The sequence below is a fragment of the Nicotiana attenuata genome, unplaced genomic scaffold (assembly GCF_001879085.1).
Source record: "Nicotiana attenuata strain UT unplaced genomic scaffold, NIATTr2, whole genome shotgun sequence".
NCBI classification, from domain to species: Eukaryota; Viridiplantae; Streptophyta; class Magnoliopsida; order Solanales; family Solanaceae; genus Nicotiana; species Nicotiana attenuata.
In genome coordinates this window covers 1-21,527 of record NW_017675136.1, presented here as the reverse complement: position 1 = coordinate 21,527, position 21,527 = coordinate 1, and the positions used below count along the sequence as shown (strand labels likewise).

At 42.4% G+C, this 21,527-nt stretch overlaps 1 protein-coding gene across 1 annotated transcript; it reads right to left on the bottom strand.

Annotated features, from left to right (window-relative positions):
• Positions 1-423: 423 nt before the first annotated feature.
• LOC109219713 (protein BFR2-like) lies at positions 424-12,421 on the bottom strand. Its single transcript, XM_019384186.1, has 3 exons — positions 12,175-12,421; positions 652-1,146; positions 424-554 (listed from the first exon to the last, which is right to left on the bottom strand). Exons 1-3 carry the CDS (start codon positions 12,419-12,421, stop codon positions 424-426), a joined length of 873 nt encoding a protein of 290 aa, XP_019239731.1.
• Positions 12,422-21,527: the final 9,106 nt, after the last annotated feature.

Here is a 21,527-nt window from a genome sequence, read left to right as displayed (position 1 = left end):
AATGATCCTCCTCTACTAATATCAGGAAAAAAAACACTAACTAGTGGTGAACCATGAATATTCCCACCCAAAGGGTCATCATCAGCAAAGTCAACTTCATCATTAGTCTCTAAACTCATTGCACTAGGTGCCTTTTTAATGGTAGACACCCATTCAAATCAACCGCTAGCTGGCCGATTATAGGATCTGCTACCTCATAGTCGTATAATACTAAATTCTTCATGTTGTCCATATCCATCTCACATAGGGTAGAAATAAGGTAAGAGTGCACCTCCTGAAATATAGCATAGATATAAGTCAATAGACAAGCAATACACAAAAATAGACACGAGGTTTAATATAATCTCCTACTTTGGTTAAGTCTAATCTACTAGTGGAGTGTTATTGCACTCCTTATCTTGACATACCTGGGTCATCAATTCTCTACTTATAGGTATCCCAATCAGAGTCAGATTTCACTTTCTTGATGTGCCATCTCAACATCCTTGGCATCAGCATCGGTACGACATTTGATTTTTCGGCACTACGACCAAATAGCAGAATTGATTCGCGGCCTACATTTTTTCATGAACCAAAAAATATGAATTCTTGTCTATAAAAAATAAAATAATAGTACTCAACTGCAAATAAATTTGAAATTTTTTTTAATACGTATCATGAATGCCCATGGAAAGCCGTACAGGGCATAACTAGCCGATTTAGACTTTTTACCAGAGATTTTATTTTCCTTACTCCTGCTCATATATGATTTATAAATTGGAAACATGTCCTTCTTCAAGTACTCAATTGTAAGCTCAAAACACTCCTTGCTCCATGGATATTTTATGAAAACTTCCAAATTGTCAGCAATACAAATCCACTTCTTATCGACGTGCGCTATGTTGTCCCTTGCAAGCAAGACTGAATGGACAAACCATACCAATGCAATCTTAAACCTCTCTTCTGTGTGAAACATCTCGGACTTCAATTGTTTCAAAAGCATCTCTGCTTCCACCCCCTTCCTGCTAGATTGACAAACTTTGTCACAGAATGTTTCGCCATCATCCATTACTTTGTTCATTTCTTCTTTACTGGGTTTGGCACCACAGTTCAATCCAGTCATCATAGCAAACTTCTTCAATCCAAAGTGAATAGGCTTGTCTCCAACTAAAAGCCATAATCGCGCTTTTTGCGCAATAAATTCGCGAATCAACAGGGAATGGACAAGATGTCTATTGAACTGTGTCTAGTGCTCTGAAAGTTTTGCAAACCGTCCAAAATAACTACTATTAAACTTTTTCATCAATTTGACTGCTCTAAGTTTATCCTTAAACTCATGGAATAAATTGATACTAGACCTCACACTAATCTTGGCCGATGTGACGACACGGCCAGTCGTCTCATGAGTTACCGCTACGATTCCCCCATTTCTGCTTCCTTATGCTTCGTTATCTGTGTTTTATGTGATCAAGTTAATTAGTTTGCATTCGGAGTGGATTTGGTAAGAAATGAGATACTTAGTCTCTTTTAAGAAGGTTTAAGTTGGAAAAGTCAATCGGATGTTGACTTATGTGTTAGAGGGCTCGGATGTGAATTCTGATTGTTCGGTTAGCTTCGGGAGATGATTTGTGACTTAGGAGCGTGATCGGAACTGGTTTTGGAGGTCCGGTGTAGAATTAGGCTTGAATTGGCGAAGTTAGTATTTTGGTGAATTCCGGTTGATAGGTGAGAATTTGATCCAAGGGTCGGAATGGAATTCCGAGTGTTGCTGTAGCTTCGTTATGTCATTTGGGATGTGTGTGCAAAATTTTAGGTCATTCGAACGTGGTTTGGTTGGGTTTTTGATAGAAAGCGTATTTCGGAAGTTTTTAGAAAACTTAGGCTTGAATTCGATGAATTTTGGGTAACTTGATGTTGTTTGAGGTGTTTTGATGATTGGAGAAAGTTTGAATGAGGTTTTAGGATGTGTTGGTGCTTTTGGTTGAGGTCCCGGGGGACTCGGGTGAGTTTCGGATGGTCAATCGGACCATTTCTGGCTTTGAGAAGTTGCAGAAAATTGCAGGTTCAGTATTGCAGAACCTTGTTCTCTGCGATCGCATGAGGGGTCCTGCGATCGCATAGGAGGATTTGTGGGAGCTGTTTGGTTGTTCATCGCGAACGCGGATAATGAGTCGCGATCGCATAGTGTTAAATGGACCTCGGGGCTTGGATGGAAATTGTTCAATGCGAACGCGGGAGTGAGTCCGCGATCGCGTAAGGTCAGGAGCTTATGCATTACGATCGCAGGTGTTTGTATGCGATCGCATAGGGTAAAAATTGGTGGTTGAATTTTTGTGCTTCGCGATCGCGAAGGTTTTTGCGCGATCGCATAGAAGAAATATCAGAACTGGGCAGAAAGTTTATAAACATTTCATCTGCGATTTTTAGTCATTTTTCCTCCATAGCTGGGCATTTTGAGAGCTTTTTGAAGGTGATTAAAGAGGTATTCAAGGAGAATTGATTGGAGGTAAAAATTTTAAACCTAAAACGTGATTTTATTGTGAAATCTACCTAGAAATTCATGTAACTTAAGCTGAAATGGAAGAAACTAGGGCTTGGGATTTTGAAATTTGATTTAGGGATTTGAAGGACCATTTGAGGTCGGATTTGAGAGCTTTTGGTATGTATGAGCTCGTGAGGAGATAAGGAACCCGTTGATGCAAAAATTTCTGAGTTTCGAGAAGTAAGCCCGGGGCTCGGGTTTTGCTAATTTTGGGATTTTCGATATTTTTCGATTGTTTTTGCTTGGGCTTTGTTTCCTTAGCATATTGTGACGTATTCGTTCTGATTTTGGATAGATTCGACGCGCGCGGAGGCCGGTTCGAGGGGCAAGGGCATCGCGAGCTAGAGATTTAGCCGGTTCGAGGTGAGTAATGATTGTAAATGACGTCCTAAGGGTTTGAAACCCCGGATTGCACATCGTAGTGCTATATTGAGGTGACTTGCACGCCGGATAGCGAGCGTGGGGTAGAGCACCATTGGGGATTTGTGTTTTGGTCCGTCCCGATTGATAAATTTACCGCGTATTTGACTGAAACTTACTTGTTATTATCATGATTTGGATTGATCGTCATATTTGGGCTTCTTGCCAATTATCTGAACCCTTCAGGGATTGTTATCACTATTTCCTCACTGTTTTGACTTATTACTTAAACTCTGTCGTGCTGTTTTTCACTGTTTTACCACTCAGCCACTTTTACTCGATTTTGAGACTTAAATTATGTTTGGGCTGAGAACTATTGTTTTACTGATGCCCGAGGGGCTTATGTGATCTTTGGACTGAGTATGGACGAGGGCCAGATGTGAGGATACACTGATACTGTTATGAGGCCGAGGGCCTGGATTTGATGCCACGAGATGGCTTGATATAGCGCTTGGGCCGTAAGGGGCCCCTCCGGAGTCTGCACACCCCCAGTGAGCGCGGGTACCCATTGTGATCTGAGAGTGAGCTTGAGGAGCTGATATTATTCTGAGAGAGAGAGAGAGCCCGAGGGGCTGGTACTGTTATAGGTGTTTACTTTCTTTATCTATCTGTGCATTAATTGCTTAACTGTTGTAGAGGTATTTAATTCTGTTTTCAATGGGTTACTGATTTATATTACTTGTTTAACTGTGGCAATAAAGATTACCTTGTGTTCACGTGATTCCTTATTCTCAGCCGTTATTTATGCTTATTATTCACTGGGTCAGAGTACTCACATTACTCCCGGCATCGTGTGTGCAGATTCAGGCATAGCAGATCCCGCTCCCGAGTGTTGACTCGTCCCAGCTCAGGCAGATTCTTCGAGGAGACTTTAGGTAGCTGCTGGTGTTCGCAGTCTGGAGCTCCTCTCTATCTATATCTTTACTTTCCATTTCAGTACTGAGACTCTGTAGTTATTTTTGAGATATTTGTTATCCTAGACGTTCGTGACTTGTGACACCCCGGTTTGGGCTTTGTCGGGATGGTTTCCCCTTATTGTTATCTATGTTTCCGCAAATTTATTACTATTTAATCATACTTTAAACTGTTTTATGATCATTAATTGTGTTAAAAGGTGTATTGCATTGGTCTGGCTGGCCTTGTCTTCAGGAGAGGCGCCATCACGACCGGGTTCGGGGTTAGGGTCATGACAAGTTGGTATCAGAGCCTAGGTTACTAGGTCTCACGAGTCATGAGCGGGTTTAGTAGAGTCTCGCGGATCGGTACGGTGACGTCTGTACTTATCCTCGAGAGGCTACAAAACCTTTTAGAAAAAATTTATATTCTTGAAATTCTTATCGTGCAAACTTGTTGATCCAGAACTAAACTTCTGTTATTCTACTCTCTCACAGATGGTGAGGACGCGAGCTACCGGACGAGGTGGACGACTACCAGTGCCACCCACTGAGGCCACCAGAGGCCGTGGACACGGTCGTGGTCGTGGTAGAGGCAGAGCAGCGAGGGCAGCACCGGTTGATCCACCAGTTGCCCCAGCTCCGGATCAGACCCCAGCAGCACCAGTACAGGCACCAGTTGTGCCCATCATGATTCCGAGCCTTCAGGAGGCCTTGGAACAGATCTTATCAGTTTGCATTAGCCTGGCTCAGGCAGTTTCAGCCACCACAGCAACATCTACTTCACAGGCCGGGGGAGGCAATCAGACCCCCACTGCTCGCACCCTAAGCAGGTAGTGCAGGGACTACAGACGCTGGGGGCACCTCCAGCCCAGCCAGTTGCACCAGCACAGGAGTTCATGGTCCCAGTTATGTTGGATGATGAGCAGCGTCGTCTTGAGAGGTTTGGTAGACTCCAGCCTCCGTCATTCAGTGATGTTGAGGGTGAGGATGCCCAAGGTTTTCTGGATAAGTGTCAACGGATTCTCCGTACAGTAGGGATTCTTGAGTCTAGTGGTGTGGCATTCACCACCTTTTAGTTCTCGGGGCCTGCCTTCACTTGGTGGGAGGATTTTGAGAGGCGTAGGCCTGTCGGTGCAGCACCCCTTTCTTGGCAGCAGTTCTCCGCTCTCTTCTTGGAGAAGTACGTGCCGCAGTCCCGCAGAGAGGAGCTGCGTAGACAGTTCGAGTGGTTGAGACAGGGGGATATGACAGTGTCCCAGTATGAGAGGAGGTTTTCTGAGTTGGCTCGTCATGCCATCTGGATGGTTCCGTCAGACCATGAGAGGATCAGGAGATTTGTTGATGGCCTTAATTATCATCTCTATATTCTTATGACTAGAGAGAGAGTGACGGGTGCTACGTTCGAGGAGGTGGTTGATATAGCTCGTGAGATTGAGACGGTTCGTCGTTAGGAGCGAGAAGAGAGGGAGACCAAGAGGCCTCGAGGATCCGGCAGTTTCAGTTGTGCTCCTTCGAGGGGCCAGTTCCAGCATGGTAGAGGCCGTTCTTTCAGGCCTGCTCAGTCAGCCCGCCCAGAGTATCGCGGGGCATTTACATGTCGTGGTCATCATGGGGCTCAGCAGGGCAAGCCATCACTCAGCGCCCTCCCAGCTCAGAGTTCATCTCATGCCCCATCAGTTCAGGGTTCTTCTGCACCGAGTGCATCTGCTAGTCACTCTGGTGCGAGGGGTTCCCTTCAGTCCCCTTCTCCAGCACCTGGGAGTTGTTTTGAGTGCGGAGAGTTTGGGTATATATGGAGGAAGTGTCCTCACTGTGTTGCTAGCTCGTCTCAGCAGAGGGGTCAGCCCTCGACTTCTGCTCCAGTTACTTCACCACCCGCCCAGTCAGATAGGGGTGGAGGTCAGGCAGCCAGGGGCCGCCCCAAAGGGGGAGGTCGATCAGGCGGTGGACAGGCTCGCTTCTACGCTATTTCGGGCAGGCCAGATGCTATTGCTTCAGATGCTGTCATTACAGGTATTGTTTCAGTCTACCACAGAGATGCCTCTGTATTATTTGATCCCGGTTCCACCTTTTCTTATGTGTCCTCGTATTTTGCTCATTATTTGGGTACGCCCCGGGAGTCTCTTGCTTCACCTGTTCATGTATCTACCCCAGTGGGTGATACTGTTATTGTAGACCGTGTGTACCGGTCATGTGTAGTGACTATTGGGGGTCTGGAGACCCGAGTAGATCTATTGCTATTGAGTATGGTGGATTTTGATGTCATTTTGGGCATGGACTGTTTATCTCCATGTCATGCTATTCTAGACTGTCATGCTAAGACAGTCACTTTGTCTATGCCAGGTGTACCGCGGATCGAGTGGCGTGGTGTGACTGATTATGTTCCTAGTAGAGTGATCTCTTTCTTGCAGGCCTAGCGTATGGTTGGGAAGGGTTTTCTTTCATATCTAGTGTTTGTGAGGGATGTTGGAGCTGAGACTCCTAGCATCGATTCTGTGCCAGTTGTGAAGGATTTTCCCGATGTATTTCCTGCAGACCTGCCGGGTATGCCACCGGACAGGGATATTGATTTTGGTATTGACCTGGTGCCGGGCACTCAGCTCATCTCTATTCCGTCGTATCGTATGGCACCAAAAGAGTTGAAGGAGTTGAAGGAGCAGCTTCAGGAACTCCTAGATAAGGGGTTCATTCAGCCGAGTGTGTCACCTTGGGGTGCGCCGGTTCTGTTTGTTAAGAAGAAGGATGGCACAATGAGAATGTGCATTGATTATAGACAATTGAGCAAAGTAACAATTAAGAATAAGTATCCTTTGCCTCGCATTGATGATTTATTCGACCAGCTTCAGAGAGCGAGGGTGTTCTCCAAGATTGATCTCCGTTCGGGTTATCACCAGCTGAAGATCAGAGATTCAGATATTCTTAAGACAGCCTTCAGGACCAGATATGGTCATTATGAGTTCCTGGTTATGTCTTTTGGGCTGACCAATGCCCCAGCAGCGTTCATGTATTTGATGAATAGTGTATTTCGGCCTTATCTGGATTCGTTCGTTATAGTATTCATTGATGATATTCTGGTGTACTCGCGTAGTCAAGAGGAGCACGCGTAGCATTTGCGAGTTGTATTGCAGAAATCGAGAGAGGAGAAGCTTTATGTAAAATTCTCCAAGTGTGAGTTTTGGCTCGGTTTAGTGGCTTTCTTGGGGCATGTGGTGTCCAGCGAGGGTATTAAGGTTGATCCAAAGAAGATAGAGGCGGTTCAGAGTTGGCCTAGACTGTCCTCAGCCACAGAGATTCGTAGTTTTCTTGGTTTGGCAGGCTATTATCGCCGGTTTGTTCAGGGATTCTCATATATCGCATCGCCCTTGTCCAAATTGACTCAGAAGGGTGCTTCATTTGTATGGTCGGATGAGTGTGAGGAGAGCTTTCAGAAGCTCAAGACAGCTTTGACCACAGCTCCAGTATTGGTTTTGCCATCAGCTTCAGGTTCATATACCGTGTATTGTGATGCTTTGAGAGTTGGGATTGGTTGTGTTTTGATGTAGGAGGGTAGAGTTATTTCTTATGCTTCTCGTCAGTTGAAGCCCCACGAGAAGAACTACCCTGTTCATGATTTAGAGTTGGCTGTTATAGATCATGCATTGAAGATTTGGAGGCATTACTTGTATGGCGTATCTTGTGAGGTATTCACTGATCATCGCAGTCTTTAGCATTTGTTCAAGCAAAAGGATCTTAATCTGAGGCAGCGGAGATGGTTAGAGTTGCTTAAGGATTATGATATCACTATATTGTACCATTCGGGAAAGGCCAATGTAGTGGCTGATGCTTTGAGCCGAAAGGCAGTGAGTATGCAGAGTTTGGCGTATATTCCAGTTGGGGAGAGGCCTCTTGCGATTGATGTTCAGGCTTTGGCCAATCGGTTTGTGAGGTTGGATATTTCTGAGCCCAGTCGAGTATTGGCTTGTGTAGTATCTCGGTCTTCTTTATATGATCACATCAGAGAGCGCCAGTATGACGATCCGCATTTGCTTGTCCTTAGGGACAGAGTTCAACATGATGATGCTAGAGATGTGACCGTTGGTGATGATGGAGTGTTGAGGATGCAGGGCCGGATTTGTGTTCCCGATGTGGATGGGCTTCGGGAGCTGATATTGGAGGAGGCCCATAGTTCGCGGTATTCCATTCATCCAGGGTCCGCGAAGATGTATCAGGATCTTAAACAGCATTATTGGTGGCGGAGAATGAAGAAAGATATTGTGGTGTTTGTAGCTCGGTGTCTCAATTGTCAGCAGGTGAAATATGAGCATCAGAGACCGGGTGGCTTGTTTCAGCAGATGGTTATTCTTGAGTGGAAGTGGGAGAGGATCACTATGGATTTTGTTGCTGGACTTCCCCGGACTTTGAAGAAGTTCGATGTTGTTTGGGTGATTGTAGACAGACTGATCAAGTTCGCGCACTTCATTCCAGTGTGTACTACCTATTCTTCAGAGCGGTTGGCAGGGATTTATATCCGGGAGATTGTTCGGTTGCATGGTGTTCCGGTTTCCATCATTTCCGATAGAGGTACTCAGTTTACTTTGCAGTTTTGGAGAGCCATGCAGAGAGAGTTGGGTACTCAGGTGGAGTTGAGCATAGTGTTTCATCCTCAGATGGACGGGCAGTCCGAGCGTACTATTCAGATATTGGAGGACATGTTGCGTGCTTGTGTTATTGATTTTGGAGGTTCATGGGATGAGTTCCTACCGCTTGCAGAGTTTGCTTACAACAACAGCTACCAGTCGAGTATTCAGATGGCTCCATATGAGGCTTTGTATAGGAGACGGTGTAGATCTCCGGTTGGTTGGTTCGAGCCCGGCGAGGCTAGGCTATTGGGGACTGGTTTGGTTCAGGATGCTTTAGAGAAGGTGAAGGTGATTCAGGAGAGGCTTCGTACCGCGCAGTTGCGACAGAAGAGTTATGCGGACCGGAAGGTTCGAGATGTGTCCTACATGGTTGGTGAGAAGGTTTTACTAAAGGTTTCACCCATGAAGGGTGTTATGAGATTTGGAAAGAAAGGGAAGTTGAGCCCGAGGTTCATTGGGCCTTTTGAGGTGCTTCGGAGGATTGGGGAGGTGGCTTATATACTTGCCTTGCCACCCAGCTTATCGAGTGTGCATCCGGTATTTCATGTTTCTATGCTCCGGAAGTATATTGGGGATCCGTCTCATGTTTTAGACTTCAGCACGGTTCAGTTGGATGATGATTTGACCTATGATATGGAGCCAGTGGCTATTTTGGGTCGTCAGGTTCGAAAGTTGAGATTAAAGGACATAGCTTCAGTGAAAGTGCAGTGGAGAGGTCGGCCCGTGGAGGAGGCTACCTGGGAGACCGAGCGGGAGATGCGGAGCAGATATCCTCACCTATTTGAGGCTTCAGGTATGTTTCTTGACTCGTTCGAGGACGAACGTTTGTTTAAGTTGGGGAGGATGTGACGACCCGGCCAGTCGTCTCATGAGTTACCGCTCTGATTCCCCATTTCTGCTACCTTATGCTTCGTTATCCGTGTTTTATGTGATCAAGTTGATTAGTTTGCGTTCGGAGTGGATTTGGTAAGAAATGAGACACTTAGTCTCTTTTAAGAAGGTTTAAGTTGGAAAAGTCAACCGGATGTTGACTTATGTGTTAGAGGGCTCGGATGTGAATTCCGATGGTTCGGTTAGCTTCGGGAGGTGATTTGTGACTTAGGAGCGTGATCGGAACTCGTTTTGGAGGTCCGGTATAGAATTAGGCTTGAATTGGCGAAGTTAGTATTTTGGCGAATTTCGGTTGATAGGTGAGAATTTGATTCGAGGATCGGAATGGAATTCCGAGAGTTTCTGTAGCTTCGTTATGTCATTTGGTATGTGTGTGCAAAATTTCAGGTCATTCGGATGTGGTTTGGTTGGGTTTTTGATCGAAAGCGTATTCCGGAAGTTTTTAGAAAACTTAGGCTTGAATTCTATGAATTTTGGGTAACTTGATGTTGTTTGAGGTGTTTTGATGATTGGAGCAAGTTTGAATGAGGTTTTAGGATGTGTTGGTGCTTTTGGTTGAGGTCCGGGGGCCTCGGGTGAGTTTCGGATGGTCAATCGGACCATTTTTGGCTTTGAGAAGTTGCAGGCAGGTTCAGTGTTACAGAACCTTGTTCACTGCGATCGCATGAGGGGTCCTGCGATCGCATAGGAGGATTTGTGGGAGCTGTTTGGTTGTTCATCGCGAACGCGGATAATGGGTCGCGGTCGCATAGTGTTAAATGGACCTGGGGGCTTGGATGGAAATTGTTCAATGCGAACGCGGGAGTAAGTCCGCGATCACATAAGGTCAGGAGCGTATGCATTGCGATCGTAGGTGTTTGTATGCGATCGCATAGGGTAAAAATTGGGGGTTGAATTTTTGTGCTTCGCGATCGCGAAGGTTTTTCCGCAATCGCATAGAAGAAATATCTGAACTGGGCAGAAAGTTTATAAACATGTCATCCGCGATTTTTAGTCATTTTTCCTCCATAGCTGAGCATTTTGAGAGCTTTTTGAAGGTGATTAAAGAGGGATTCAAGGAGAATTGATTGGAGGTAAGATTTTTTAACCTAAAACGTGATTTTATTGTGAAATCTACCTAGAAATTCATGGAACTTAAGCTAAAATGGAAGAAACTAGGGCTTGGGATTTTGAAATTTGATTTAGGGATTTGAAGGACCATTTGAGGTCGGATTTGAGAGCTTTTGGTATGTATAAGCTCATGAGGAGATAAGGAACCCGTTGATGCAAAAATTTCTGAGTTTCGAGAAGTGGGCTCGGGGCTCGGGTTTTGCTAATTTCGGGATTTTCGATATTTTTCTATTGTTTTCGCTTGGGCTTTGTTTCCTTAGCATATTGTGACGTATTCGTTCTGATTTTGGATAGATTCGACGCGCGCGGAGGCCGATTCGAGGGGCAAGGGCGTCGCGAGCTAGAGATTTAGCCGGTTCGAGGTGAGTAATGATTGTAAATGACGTCCTGAGGGTTTGAAACCCCAGATTGCACATCGTAGTGCTATATTGAAGTGACTTGCATGCCGGATAGCGAGCGGGGGTAGAGCACCGTTAGGGATTTGTGACTTGGTCCGTCCCGATTGATAAATTTACTGCTTATTTGACTGAAACTTACTTGTTATTATCATGATTTGGATTGATCGTCATATTTGGGCTTCTTGCCAATTATCTGAACCCTTCGGGGATTTTTATCACTATTTCCTCATTGGTTTGACTTATTACTTAAACTCAGTCGTGATGTTTTTCACTGTTTTATCACTCAGCCACTTTTACTCAGTTTTGAGACTTAAAAGATATTTTAAATGATGTTTGGGCTGAGAATTACTATTTTACTGATGCCCGAGGGGCTTATGTGATCTTTGGACTGAGTATGGCCGAGGGCCAGATGTAAGGATACACTGATACTGTTATGAGGCCGAGAGCCTGGATTTGATGCCATGAGATGGCTTGATATAGCGCTTGGGCCATAAGGGGCCCCTCCGGAGTCTGCACACCCCAGTGAGCGCGGGTACCCATTGTGATCTGAGAGTGAGCCTGAGGGGCTGATATTGTTCTGAGAGAGAGAGAGAGCCCGGGGGCTGGTACTGTTCTATGTGTTTACTTTCTTTATCTGTCTGTGCATTAATTGCTTAACTGTTGTAGAGGTATTTCATTCTGTTTTCATTGGGTTACTGATTTATATTTACTTGTTTAACTGTGGCAATATAGATTACCTTGTGTTCACGTGATTCCTTATTCTCAGCCGTTATTTATGCTTATTACTCACTGGGTCGGAGTACTCACATTACTCCCTGCACCGTGTGTGCAGATTCAGGCATAGCAGATCCCGCTCCCGAGTGTGTACTCGTCCCAGCTCAGGCGGATTCTTCGAGGAGACTTTAGGTAGCTGCTGGCGTTCGCAGTCTGGAGCTCCTCTCTATCTATATCTTTACTTTCCATTTCAGTATTGAGACTCTGTAGTTATTTTTGAGAGATTTGTTATCCTAGACGCTCGTGACTGGTGACACCCCGGTTTGGGCTGTGTCGGGATGGTTTCCCCTTATTGTTATCTATGTTTCCGCGAATTTATTACTATTTAATCATACTTTAAAATGTTTTACGATCATTAATTATGTTAAAAGGTGTATTGTATTAATCTGGCTGGCCTTGTCTTCACGAGAGGCGCCATTACGACCGGGGGGTTAGGGTCGTGACAGCTGAGAAACGTCTATGCTTTCTTAGAAAAGTCCATAATTTGTATTTAGATGCGTCGTTCGCCCTTATAAACACATGAATTGGCAGAGCATCCTGGTCACCTCCAACTGTTGCATGTGTTTCACTTTTCAACCCATGTTCACCATCTTCAAGATGTTCATCATCTTCATTATCATCTTCTTTATCATCTTCTTCTGCTTCTTCTTCTTCTTCGGCATTTTTATCAACCTCCTGAGCAACATCATCACTATTTTCATCATCCTCCCCACCTAAAGCTCCATCATCACTATCCTTTTCTTCTTCGACAATTGTTTTTGGAAACCTGTTCTTCCATTTGAATTTGTGCATATGTCCAAGTCTTCTTACTCCTCCTCATCAGCGCCTCTAGTGCTAAGCTCCTTGAATTTTTTTTACTAACACGTATGTTATCCTCAACTAATCTAGACCTTGATCTTGTTCTTTTTTTTACCGTTAGACTTTGATGGCTCTTTGTTCTTTTTCCTCGTATCATGCTTAAGAAATATCAGAATAAGCCCCAATTCCAACAAACATCTATGCCCAGAAGACAATCGACCACAAGTTTATCAATAAATATTCGGTCATCAGTCCGACGATATTCTAAAATACAGAGCACAGAGGTAGTCCAAGAAGCAAATACAACCACATGTGCCATATAAGATATCGTTATACACAACCCATTGATCTTGAACATGCACGTGGACGAATCACTCTACAAAACCCCAAATCACAATTGTAAGAAACGGAAAAAAAAGAGAATTTAGGATTTACCAAAATTGATACGTTTTGAGCAACAATACAGTGCTTGTTAGGCCTATAGAGATGATTCCACCCAAAATCGAAGATTGATTCTTGTCACTTCCTGCCGGAAACCACCATGCTCAAGGGTTGAGTGAGAGAGAGAAGAGAGAGTAGAGAGATGAGAGAGAAAATGGCAGAAAAATTAGAAAGAAAGCTTATTTTTCAAACCTTATAGGTGACCCATAAGTTTTGAAAATATTAAAAAGGCCCATCTACCTTAACCCACTCATTTAGCCAATTTCCAACCCAAAAAGAAATTGAGAAAACAAATAGGAAGTCACTTGAACAATTTAAGTTTTGAGGATGTCTTCTTGAGAATTCCTCTCAACAAAGTTTTTCAGTGAGAAGAGTTATTAGGAAACGAAAAAAAAAAGAGAAAAAGAATAATAAAATAAAATAAAAAAGCAACATGTGTTTAGTAAAAGAAAATGCTGTATATATAAAATTTAATTTTCTTGCGTGGTTGTCACACTCTTTAAATAGTGACTCGTGCCAATAGCTTGTGTTTATTTCGCTTCAGAAATTTAAAGGGATAATAGGATTCAAAATATAAGTTTGATAACTGAAAATTTAAGACTAGTTCAATGGTACTTGTTTTTCCAATTGTAAAGATTGAACTACTATTTGAAATTGAAGTTAAAAAGGAGTATTTAAATTGAAATTATATTTGAACCTGGATTTTACTCGAAAATAAATTAAAAATTTTGAGTAAATTAGTACTATATTTTATTACTTAAAATACTTCTTAAATAAGTTTATGGGAACAATGAAATACTATTATTTATGGCCAAGCATAAGCTTCATGGTCCATGCCAATTTTGATGTGTAAATGTAATATATGTACCATCAAGTTCGGTGTAATTATCTATCTATATATAACAAAATGAAAAGCAGAAGCACCATATTAAGACAAGTGACATAATCGCAAAAAAGCTAAGTAGCATTGTCAAGACAAAACAAACTACCTTTCTAACTAAAAAAAACTTATGAATTTTAAATTTTGAATTAATTGGTTACTCTATTTGAATAAATAATTAATAAAAATAGATAAAGCCCTTCAAATTTAAAATTTAACCGTAAAGCTATTAATTTCGAGAACATTAATTTTGAGTTCAAACTTTTTCTTTGTTTTCGTTGAAGAATCTTAATTTTTGAGTCATTAGATTATATGAAAGGGTTTTCTTCTCGAATTTCAATGAAAGATATTGTTTTCTAATTAACGGTATTCTAATTAATTTTCAAGTGTAACAAACAGTTTAATTTTAAAAAATTATCTGTATGACGTGAAATATTTTTTAAGAAAATGTAAAAGAAGTTATTTTGAAATGAGATGTTTTCTAAAAATATAGTGCCATTTTAAAAATAAAAGGATAAGACATTTCTAAATTATAGTAAAGATTTTTTGAATTATTATAAGAGAAGTCATATCGTGGATAAAATCAGGTCACTCAAATCTTAAGGAATCTTTACATAAAATACACGTTAGAATATACTGTTTATCTTTTATATCTGATATACATAGATGATACACTAATCTCACACTCACACACACACACACACACACACACACTGTGTGTGTGNAGTAGGGTGAGCACCTACTTAGGTTAATTCGATAAAGCTAAAAAAAAATATGAAAGAATTTCAACCAAAACATTAAAAATACAAATAAAATTTTCATGTAGGCAATTTCTATTAAAACTCATTCTATTATAGTCGAAATAAATTGATTTTATTAACAAAAGAAAGAATTAAATAAAAAATAATATAAAAAATCAAAATATAGACAAATGTATGGGGAATTTAAAAAGCAGGGGGATAAGAGATAGCAACGAATATGTTTTGTCTATGTTGAATATAAAAAAATTTGGAAGCTGATCTCATTGATACCTCTTTCAACTTAAATACAAAGATTATAATATAAGAATATCTTAGAATTCTATCTTTTTACTTTACATTGTTAGGGGCGGATAGACTTAATTATGGGGCACGTGAACCATGGTCTCTCTGTAAAATTAGATATTTCATGTACATATTTTCTAAAATTTGTATAATACTAGGGAACTTGATCGCGCTTCGCGCGATCGTTTAAATATGCTATAATTTTGTAATTATATTCCCACGTTGGATATTAAATATCTTGAAAATAAAAAATGAAGTCCATCAATTTCAACGTCTAATAAATGGGAGGTAAATAACATTTATTTGTAATAATGTAAACTTAAATCTTGTAAATGCAATAACATATGTAACGACCCGACCGGTCGTTTTGAGCTCTAGTACGTCGTTCAGCAGTTTGAGGCCATGAGCAGTTTCACTTCAGGTATTATGACTTGTACGCATGGTCGTAATTGAATTTCGGGAAGTTTGGAGCTCATTTGGAAAGAGAATTCTCATTTCAGAAGCTTTAAGTTGAAAGAATTGACTAAGATTGGATTTTCGAGTAAACGACCTCGGAATCGGGATTTGAAGGTTCCAGCAGGTTCGTGTGATGATTTCGGACTTGGGCGTATGCCCTAATCGGGTTTTGGGCGGCCCAAGAGCATTTTGGCACCTATCATGGAAGTTAGCATTTTTGGAAGAATTTCATAAATTTGGGTTGAAGTGCATTTCAATGCTATCGATGTTCGTTTGGGATTCCGAGTCTAGGAATAGCTCCGTATGGTGATTCTGGTATTGGGAGCGCGCTCGGAAGTGAATTCGGAGGTCCTTAGGTCATTTTGGAGTCATTTGGCTAAAGATAGAAATTTGAGGGTTTTGAGAAGTTTGACCGAAAGTGAACTTTTTGATATCAGGGTCTGATTCCGATTTCGGAAGTTGGAGTAGGCTCGTAATGTCAAATATGACTAGTGTGCAAAATTTGAGGTCAATAGGACGAGATTTGATAGGTTTCGGCATCGAATGTAGATGTTTGAAATTCTAAAGTTCATTAAGCTTGGATTGGAGGTCGATTCATGATGTTAGCGTTGTTTGATATGATTTGAGGCCTCGAACAAGTCCATAATGTGTTTTGGGACAGGGTGGTATGATTAGATGGGGTCCTGGGGGCCTCGGGTGGATTCCAGGTGGTTAACGAATCGAATTGGAGTTGGGAGAAAGGGCTGAAGCTTGCTGTCATCTGGTGTAACCGCACCTGCGAGATCTTGGCCGCAGGTGCGGAGCCGCAGAAGCGGCCAAAGAGGCGCAGATGCGGTTGTGAAGGGAGAAGGCTGGGACCTTAGATGCGGTCATGTTGCCGCAGAAGCGGGAACGCACTTGCGGAAGGAGAAGCGCAGAAGAGGAAGGAGAGAGTCTAGTGGAGGACTGCAGATGCGGTGGTGGGGCCGCACCTGCGAAACCGCAGAAGCGGTCTAGTAACCGCAGGTGCGGAAAAGCTGGAGGCAGTGAGTTGTTTTAAAGTCGGGATTTGGCCATATTCTTTCATCTTTCTCGTGTTTGGACGATTTTTGGAGAGCTTCAAGTGGGGGTTTTTCATCATCAACGACAAGGTAAGCTAACCCCACCTATCTTGAGTTAAATATAATGATTATGTATGGATTTTAGCATGAAAATTGGTAGAAATTTAGGGGTTTGAGGAAAACCTAGAAAATTGGTATTTTTGGATTTTGACCACGATTTTGGGCATGAAATTAAGAGTAAATTGCATATTTGAGTTCGTGAGGTTATGGGTAAACTTTATCTTCGAAAAATCTCGGGATCCGGGCATGTGGTCCCGAGGGTGTATTTATCAACCTTTCGATCGGGGTTAGAAATTGTTGTAAATTGGATTATTATGAGTAATTGAACATGTATTAATGGGTTTACATAATCATTGGTTAGTTTTGGAATGTTGTGCATCAATTTGAGTCTTCAGAAGGGCCTGGAATGCTGGTGATGGAACTTCGGAGCGAGGTGAGTCTTATTTCTAACCTTGTAAGAGGGAATTGTCCCCATAGGTGAATTAATTGGATATTTGCTTCTATTTGTGGGGGATACGTACGTACGAGGTGACGAGAGTCCGTGCGTAGCTACTTTTATGCTTAAGTCCGGGTAGTTTAGGACCCAAAAGCATGCTTTACTTGCAATATTTGAAATCTTGTTGTCAATTTAAAAATGCTTAAAACATATCGAACGTGTAAATGATTTCTAAAAGACTAGTCATTGTTCCTTGATTTTTTTAAAAAGAGAAATTGCATTTTCTTGGATAATTTGCTCCTTGATGAGTTCTTGCTTGACTGTTTGAATGTGTTTATATATTGTGGAACGGTCCGAACGCCTCGGTAGATTAAATAGATGCATCTATGGTTTGCGCCATTCGACCCTCTGGCAGTGCACAGTTTAAATATTGTTGGATCGGGTCGTACGACCTCAGCATGATGTGCGCATGCTCTTATTGCTTGCCTTGAGATTCATAGATGTTGATATTTGTTCTCCCTGGTCTGAGATAAATGTATAAATGATGAAAAAGAATTTGAAAATTTCCTATAAACGAAAGAATTGGTTACTTGCCTCATGCTACTGAGTTAAAAATCATTATCCCGATTTTCTATATTATTGGTATTATTAATATTGGACCCCTAGTAAGTGTCTAAGTCGACCTCTCATCTCTACTTCTTCGAGATTAGACGGGATACTTACTGAGTACATGTTATTTTCGTACTCATGCTACACTTGCTGTGCATTTTTGTTGCACAGGCACATGTATCTCTAGTGGCCTAGTGGGCGTAGCAGCATGGTTGATACGGAAACTTAGGTGAGATGCACTTCTCGAGACGACCCGCAACCAGCAGAGTCTCTTTCAGATTACTGTATTTACTTTTTGTCCAATTTGTATTCGGACGGTTGTTATATTATATTGTTTCCTAGAGATAGCTCATGCACTTGTGACACCGGGTTTTGGGATGATTTTGGGATTATTCAATATTAAGTTTGTTAAAGACTTCATGGTTATTTCTGTGAATTTTATTATTTATTGTTTAATGTATATAGAAAATGATTTCAACGAATACTAAAATTGGAATTTAATTAACTTCTTGGTGTTGGCTTGCCTGACAGTGTGTCCGGCGCCATCACGACCCTTAGTAAAATTTGGGTTGTAACAACATGGTATCAGAGCACTAGGTTCCCTTAGGTCTCACGAGTCATGAGCAAGTCTAGTAGAGTCTCGCGGATCGGTACAGAGACGTTTGTACTTATCTTCGAGAGGCTATAGGGCTGTTAGGAGCACATCCTTTCTTGATTCCTCATCGTGCGATTTGACTACTTTTGAGGCTTATGCCTTTATTTTCTTTCCATTTAATCTTATGCGACGCGAAGCGCTGGTCATGATTCCGCGAGTGAGCAATTTTAATGGTACTACAGATGTTGTCCGGGATGTTTCTCCCTACGTAGTTGATTGGATTATTGTCGTCACCTTGTGGAAAGGTCTTTTGTCATTTCAGCTCCGTAGCTGTACTTCTGATAGCCTTGAGGCTACGCACAGGTTGCTATGATGCTCATGAATGGTTATCGCCTGGTATTGAGGTGATGGTGGAATGCTTGTCCATGCGTGGAAGCAGTGTATGACTTGGAAGGAGGTTTTCTCAGAGCATAATTCAGAGATTCGGTATTGTATTCCCGGCGAAGGAAAGTCAATCGAACTAGGAATGATCAGGTTCAAGTTGATGGAGTAATGAGACTTGGCATTTTCAAAGTGTGGTGGAATTTTTATCTACGGCGTAGCGTCGTCATCCTCAATTGAATATATTAAGTTCGCCGGTGTTATGATCTTCTACAATTCGCCTTTGAAGCAAGATATTATGAGATAATATTAAAGAAAATGGGTATCAGAGATCGCGGTGTGCGGTAGATCAGGATTGAATCGGTGTTTCTAATGTTGACGGCTCGGGAAAGATGATCTTTGGAAAGGTTTAAAGTAGTAGCGATCTGTCGGTGCAAGTGCACAGAGATAGATGTTGATTTAAGGCAACAACTGGACGGCGAAAGGCGAGGAAGGACATGTGGGAAGTGTCATGCGGTGGTTAACTTCTAGAAGGCCAGGTGTAAGAAGCGGAGGTCGAGTAGTTTCCTGAAGATGTGAGTTTGCCCAAAGTGGGAGAGTGGCAGAGTAGTATATGAGTGTAGTGGCAGGATAACCACACGCCTTAAGGAAATTTGGAATGACCTGGGAATGATAGTGGACAGTGATTGGATCTGCGGGTTTAATTTGAATTATTGGCTATTATACGGTGGGAGATTTGATACGACAGGAAGGAGTTGCTTGATATGAAGAAGGATATAACATGATTTTGAATTGGAAGATGTTGTCATGAATTTAGTTGATGTCCATAAGAAGAGAATGGACTAGTGCGGTTGGCGAATGAGCACGGGCTCAGGATGGGTTATAGATGTCATAGTGATTGTACCCCCTGCAGCATCGTTAGGAGATGGCGGCATGTAATTTTCACAGGTGGGTTACCTCCTGTGAGCAGACCAAAGGTCGCATGGTTGGCGAAGCTTCTACGAAGAATCCTACAGGCTACGGCAAGGAGATCGGTCATGTGAATGCGGTTGATGATTCAAAGTATTTATAAAGGATTTTACAGAAAGACTTCGAAGAATTTGGCGGGTTAGTTGTGCTAGATCATGTCAACAATGAAGAAAGAATCTTGTTGGGTTCTAGAGTTGTGTAATGATGGCTTCAAACTAAGTGGGAGAGTCCCACCGCCTACAATTGGGTTACATGGTTATTTACTGATGAGGTTTCAGGTTATCGTCATATTGGTAAGTTATTTCGGCTAAGGGAAAAGAACCTAAGTGGTAAATTGAGCAAAGGAATTGGTAAAGGTGTACTATAGTTGGCCTTATTGGCTTATGTTCAGGCCTTGGGAAGACTCCGGATTCGTGTTTCGTATAGAGGTGAGTTACAAGGAAATGATTCAGTCGGGTGCTTCATCGAGATGAGTGTTCATGTGCCAGCGGAGCCTCATAGTTGATTATATTCGGGACCAAGCCAGAGTGGATGACTCTCAACAACGGTCCTAGTGAATTCAAGGGTTAAAAATGCGGTGCCTAAGGATTCAAGCCCGCAGTATGGTTAAGAATCGAGCTTTGTAGCAGATTATGACAAGAGGTTCAGAATGTTCTATGATGTTTTTCAACTTGCAGAGTAGCATGGAAAGGTAAAAGAGGAAAATACTTCGGATTCGTAAGGGGATTATCAGAACGGGTGTATCAGTTAAAGATGCAAATGTGCATGCAGGGAGTGCATGGAACGGTCCACAGGTTGGAGATAGGGTGGTCTCGTGAAATGGGGTTACTCAAGAGGAGTGCGGATTTAGGTTGGTGATGTAAGGAATGGAGCTAATATTATCTCTAAGGCAAGTTAGGGATGAATTAGAGGAAGTTAGATTGGTCAGCCATAGTTGAATTGGAATAGTGGTGGCGGTGCGCGCGAGGCTCGACAGTCTCCGTAATTGATTATATTCGGAAGTATTCAAGTATTATGGCTTGCTATGTGTAGGCGGATCCGGGAAGGGTTATGGTGGTTTAGACCAATACTTGAGGATTTGAATGATCTACGGTTATGAGAAGTTACTCGCGTGTTGCTATGGTCCTATTGGATCGAGTTAAGTAAAAAGTTTCCAGGTGAGGAAGTGTTTACCATATTATTGGTTCAGGAGTTATGATGAATATCTTGTGTGATCACATATTGGCATGTTGGGTGCAGTGAGTGGTATGGAATTTGGAAGTGAGGATCAAGGTTGCGGTTCGGTGTTGACAAGGATGTCACGAGCTCGGATGAGCAGAAAGGAATTTGAATGTTTAGAGTAAGCTGGCATTGTCTTCAACGTCACCCGAGATCGGTGTTTTGTGAAAAAGTCTTCGCATCCTGGTTGAGGATTCTTGATCGCTTTTTAGCGTTATCGCGGCTGGTGGTATGGATATACAGACATGTTATCTGTTACGGAAGGTTGTGGGAACGTGCCCCACGGGGAGGTTGTATAAGTGTGGCATGTAGTCACTTGATTGGTTGAAGAATTAAACCATGTATGAAGATTGTGGTGATATCGTTAATTTGAGAATTGATGCCTGGAGGGCACTCGATTTATTGGGTTGTGGATGGTGGAGGATTTCTCCGGTTATGATGGTTGTTCTTGAGTGTTATAGGAAAAGGGGGTTATTATGGACCCAGGAAAGATTATGGACCTTGTTCGGTACGATCAAAAGCGGCTTGAGGTCTGTGAATGGATTTAAGTATGAATATGGTCTCTATATCAAGCCGGATGTGTTCATTTCAGCATAGCGCTCCTTATGGAGGAGTATTCGGACGTTGGATGTTATTTCGTCGTCGGCTATTTCATGTAATGCTATATTGTACCGTGTGAGTTGTGAACGGCTCGATAATTTCTTATGTATTGAGGTTCTGCGTAGCGATGGTGTTATGTGAGCAGGATGGCTCTTGTGATTCAGATTATATAGCGCCTCAGTTGTGCTTGGGTTGTTGTAGCTTATGACGCTATCTGTCTCCCCAGGGATGGTATTATGCACTTAGCGTGCTTGCAACCGGTATTCGGTATTTAGAAATGATGAGCAATTTAGCTCGGTGTATATCCCCTTATGTGATTTCTATGCGTGGATCGGGTGGCACGCAGCCACGAGCATGTTATTTGGATCGAGT

Excerpts from the sequence above, each read along its gene's own strand:
- LOC109219713 (XM_019384186.1), bottom strand. The coding sequence starts at position 12,421 with ATGCACAAATTCAAATGGAAGAACAGGTTTCCAAAAACAATTGTCGAA. Across the intron at positions 1,147-12,174 it reads AACACATGCAACAGTTGGAG|TTGGAGACAAGCCTATTCAC; the intron begins GTGACCAGGATG and ends TATGGCTTTTAG. Across the intron at positions 555-651 it reads TCCATGGGCATTCATGATAC|GCCGCGAATCAATTCTGCTA; the intron begins GTATTAAAAAAA and ends GAAAAAATGTAG.